Below are 4738 nucleotides of genomic sequence, written 5' to 3' on the forward strand. Positions count from 1 at the left end.
GGGTGAGAGGAGAAAGGAGTTTCTGCTTGGGGCTGCGCCCGCAGCTCCCGGAGGTCCTTCATGCAGCCTGGGGCGTCCCGGCTGCAGCCCGACCCTACCTGTGCTGAGCGGGGTCAGTAATTTCTCTGTACTGCTTCCCCAGGCTGGCTTTCAGGGAGAAATAAAGATGTCGCTGAAACCATTTAGCTACCCGTTGCCTGAAACAAGGTTTCTTCATGCCGGCGGGGTTGTCTACAAGTTTAAAATGCGGTATGGCAACTTCACCAGGTAAGCGTGTTAGAGCTGCAGCCTCGGCCTGCAGCTGGATGGCTGCGTGTAGCAGTGAGCTCATATGTGACCCCAAATTCAGATCCTGGGGGCTCCTCGTTTCCCACCGCCTTTCCCTGGCTGTAAAAGCTGTCACCTAAAAGTTGCTGCTACACCTGCAGAGGCTGAGGATGGGCCTGAGAGAGACGCTTGCGTTGTAGGAAACGCTGGGCTTTCACTGCCTTGTGTGGATTTCATCCTTCAGTGGGAGAAGAGGCTGGTTTTACTGACAGTATTTTGACATTTTCTAAGTGTTTCACTAAGAAGCTCTATAGCCCTTCCAGTAGTTTAAGCCCAGGTGGCACTGAAGGCTCACACAGCTGCTCACTCCCTGCCCCGCAGTGGGGTGGGATAGAGTTGAAAGAAAAATGGTGTGTCGGGATAAAGGCAGTTTAATAACTAAAGCGAAAGCCCCGTGTGCAAGCAGAGCAAACTCAGGAATTCATCCACTGCTTCCCTTCGGCGTGCAGGTGTTTGGTCTCCAGGAAAGCTGGGCTCCATCACATCCAATGGTTACCTGGGAAGACAAAAGCTGTAAGGTGGAACATTCCCCCTTCTTGCTTCCTCCCCCAGTGTCACTGCTGAGCGTGGTGTCCTGTGGTCTGGAATATCCCTTGGGATAGTTGGTTGGGATGAGCTGTCCCAGCCGTGTCCCCCTCAATGCCTTGTCCACCTGCAGCTGGCTCGCTGGGGGGGGAGTGTGAGGAGCAGAAAAATCCTGGAGCTCTGTATAAGCATTGCTCAACAAGAGCTAAACCATAAAGCCGTTTATTGATAGCTAGCAGCAGACAGCTTTTGAGCAGCTGGCTCACCAGGGGGGTGTTAGCCTGTGGGGGCCCCGGTGCTGGGAAGGGCCGTTCCCCCGCGGGCAGCACCATGCAGGGGATCAAGAGACGTGTCCTGCTGGCTCCTTCCTTCAGTCCCTTGAGCAGCGTGGAGTCAGGACAGGCTGGAGGACAGAGGTGCTGGTTGGAGGGCCCCTTGTCCAACAGATCTGCTCTCCCATCTGCTGTCTCCTCAGAGACACAAAATACAAACGACAGAAAATTCACCAGGAACAGCCATTGTGGAACAATGAATATTTTTTACAAACTATAGATTAGGAATTTATCTGCCTGCCAAGTATTTTATTCTGGGCAGTGGGAAGTGTGGTCTGGTGTTGTTTAAACTCTTTCAGTGAAGGTAGCTCTGCTGCTTTCGGGCTGGGGGGAGACTAACTCTCTCTGCTTGTTTCTCAGTGCCCCTGATCTCAGCAGCCCCAACAGCACTGCCGAGGAGTTGGAGGTAGGAGATGGAGCTGCTCCATGGGACCTTAGCTCAGCGTTGGGCTGAGCAAATCTTTTGTTCATTACGGGACCAAGGACGATTTGTCAGATGCAATATTTCAAGGGCGAGTAACAGGGAACTTCTCTGGAGAGTGCAAGAAAAAGGTGAAAAAAAAATGTCAATTAAAAATGTCATCAACAGGCACCATGAGCGTAGCAGAGCAGTGCAATTATTTGCAGTGTTGCTGAGAAGCTACTGACTGCTAAAACTGGTCAAAGGAAAACTCCTGTTTGCCTCCAGTTCCTTTCTGGTTCCTGTTCATAGTATTTCAGCAGTAGCACTTTCCCCTGGTTTCACTCTCTGCCACAGACCTGAGCAGTCCTTTGAACTTCTCTGGCTTGACCAGCTGCCAGCCCCTCCTGTTTTGTCAGGAACTGTGACAGCAGTGGTGATCTTGTGTGACAGAGGCTAATCTGATGCTTGGTTGCACGTGAATTCCTCATGGCTGTGGAGCTGGTGGAACCAGGGGATGCTGGCCATTACTTTCTGGCCAAGCTTGGTCACAGCCAATGAGTTCTGTGGCTGACATGTTCTTCCTGAGATGGAAGAAAGCCCGTGCCATTCCTGAGGAAATGAAACAGTGCCTGCTTAAAAGTGCTGCTCTTAATCAGTTGTAGAAAATCTTCAGAGCACAGCAATAACATTATAAATGTTATTGAAGAAAATGCGCTGATTTGAATTAATACAGAAAATTATTAATTGTATACTTTTTTCCCACTTTTGAAAATACAGAAAGGTGTTACTGGAAGTTGTTGTCTGTTCATAAATCAGGAGTTTGTTGGGGTTGAATTTCAGATCCTTTGTAACTGAATTGGGTCAATATTCAGAAGACATTTTAAACTTTCCCAAGCCTTGAAACTGTACTTCACTGTGGAATTCTGGCTGTATTGTCAGTGTTCTTTCTTCCTCTCTCTTTTTGGCCTCTGCAGGAAGCAATTCGAGTAATCCTTGGAAACCTTGATGATTTACATCCATTTTCTACAGACCACTTCACCATCTTTCCCTGTATCCTTTCCCTCTGGCTCATGAAAGAAAAGGTTGAGGGACCTCTGCCTGCTGGGCATGGCTCAGTCTGACACTCAGGCCTGGTGCAGGGGCAGGAGTGTCTGTAGCTGTGGGGGTTGTCCTGGCTGTTCTCCTGATTCCTCCTGTTCTGAATGGTGAAGCAAATGTAACGATGCTTCTCCTGTGTGTCCTCATCCTTTTCAGCTTTTAACATCATTTTTAGAAGAGTTACTTTCTAGTTGGGACAGCTGGTTTTGTTCATAGGGCAGGGAGAGGCTGGCATGTTGTTTCTTGGGGGAGGCTGTCAGGAGTGGAGCCCAATAGAGTGCAGGAAGCAGCACGCTGTGACTGCAGCTGCTCGATGGGACAGTGTCACCTGGGTGAGTGTGTCTGGCCAGGTGTTCCTAGTGCTTTTTTCACAAAGTGCCTACCACCGGATTTTATTTGCTCCCTTACACACGTGCACCACGTGGTTTGACTTTTGAGGCTTTACAAGGAGCCACCAGGACTCGTGCTCCTCTGAAATGTTCCTGCTGTGTCCTTAAGTCTTATCGCCCTCCTCAGATCTGAGTAAATGGGAGAGAGTGTCGAAGATGAGCTTCAAACATGAGAATGTCTCTCTTGTCCCTTACCCCTACATTTGCACTGTGTATCTAGAACTGAACTCGTTTCAGCAAAGCTTCTCTGGTGGTAAGTCACTGTGGCTTGGTTGGGGTCACTTCTGGCTGTACCTGTGGTCAGTGTCTTGCTTTTTCCCTTTGCCTTCATCTGCTGCGTCCCTGGGATCAGAGCTGCGTGCAGTGGGGCTGCGCTGTGGGCTGGAGACAGCAGGACAGTGTGTGCTCTCTTGTCCTGCACTGCTTCTCTAGAATCCCCTGCATGTCTCTTTGTCTTGTCCACCTCTGCTGACTCTTCAGCTGGTATTTTGATGAAGCAGTGCCCCGTGGCTCCCAGCCTTTGTTCTTTAAGGGCAGTAGCTGGGCTGGAGCCACCAGGAGGGTATGGAACGCACGGTTTTCTTCCTGGTGCTTGACCACTCCTGTGGGGGTTCATCTTCATGCTCTTTGTTTCTCTTTTCCTAAAGAAATAGTGTATTGGTTTTTCTAAATAATGACAGGAATAATGGTAATAATGTCTTTTGTATAATGAGGAAATGTTGTCCCCTCCCTGGTGTCTCATTTCCCAGGTTTTCTCTGGATTCCCTGAAGAGCCTCAGGCCCCAACAGAGACTTCTGTGGGACTCTGCCTTTAACCTCCTGTCTTGTGAAAACTTGAGCGTCTCTTCTCACTGTCTCCTGTTCTGATGACTGGCCCCTGGAGCTGCTGGGGTTTTTGTGGCTGCTTAGTAGATCCCCTGGTGTCCTTTATAAAGTGGACAGGAAGTCATTCCTTAGCCTCGCCCATTTGCTTGCATGTAGCATCTCCTGTCAAATATGCCATGTTTGGGTGTAAAAACTTGTAAACGTGGGGAATTCACTCACTTCCCTGTACACCTGGCTCCAGTGTTCCATTGCTCTCTTCAACTATGTGTGTGATGTTTCTGTTCCACATTTCTGCACAGCATAACGTGCTGATACTTTCAGGCACTGATGTTTCCAGTTTCTGTTGGCAGGGATTTTTCCTCAGGAGAACATGTATGGATCCCCTGCCTCAGAGTCTGGGTATCCTGTATTCATTCTGTGGAGGCCCTGCCCTAGCTGTCCTGGCATCTTCCATCTGGTGCCCAGAGCATGGGGTGATGCCAACACTTCTTCAGTTCCTTCTCTTCTGAAGACTCCGTCAACTTCTTTGAGACAAGCAATTGTCCCCATCCCATCACCATGTGGGGTTCAGAGCTGGGGATTCTCATTCTGAAAGAGCTGCATTTGCAGCTTTTCAGTTTCACCGTACCAGATGCAGGTCCAGCCTGGCTTCTCAGGGGTTTATCTCGTGCTCAGGGCGTGAGGTGCAATGCAAAAGTGGACTTTTCAGGTGGTTAAAGGAAGTCCAGTCACCCAGCTGTGTAATACCTCTCTTACAGGTAAAGGAGGAAACAAGGGCAGTGATGAGCTTGTAAGTTCTGTCTACATGATTTTGGGTTCCCCCCTTCCCCCCTTCCCCC

General features: G+C 49.5%; 1 protein-coding gene across 1 annotated transcript; it reads left to right on the forward strand.

Annotated features, from left to right (window-relative positions):
* Positions 1–166: 166 nt before the first annotated feature.
* Positions 167–3327, forward strand: LOC103781157 (chromosome unknown open reading frame, human C11orf85; the record flags this gene model as incomplete). Its single annotated transcript, XM_008948860.1, has 4 exons — positions 167–267; positions 1545–1590; positions 2562–2637; positions 3202–3327. Coding segments are annotated over exons 1-4 (349 nt in total), but the record flags the coding sequence as incomplete, so codon positions are not given.
* Positions 3328–4738: the final 1411 nt, after the last annotated feature.

Source organism: Merops nubicus, unplaced genomic scaffold (genome assembly GCF_000691845.1).
Source record: "Merops nubicus isolate BGI_N331 unplaced genomic scaffold, ASM69184v1 Scaffold53311, whole genome shotgun sequence".
NCBI classification, from domain to species: domain Eukaryota; kingdom Metazoa; phylum Chordata; class Aves; order Coraciiformes; family Meropidae; genus Merops; species Merops nubicus.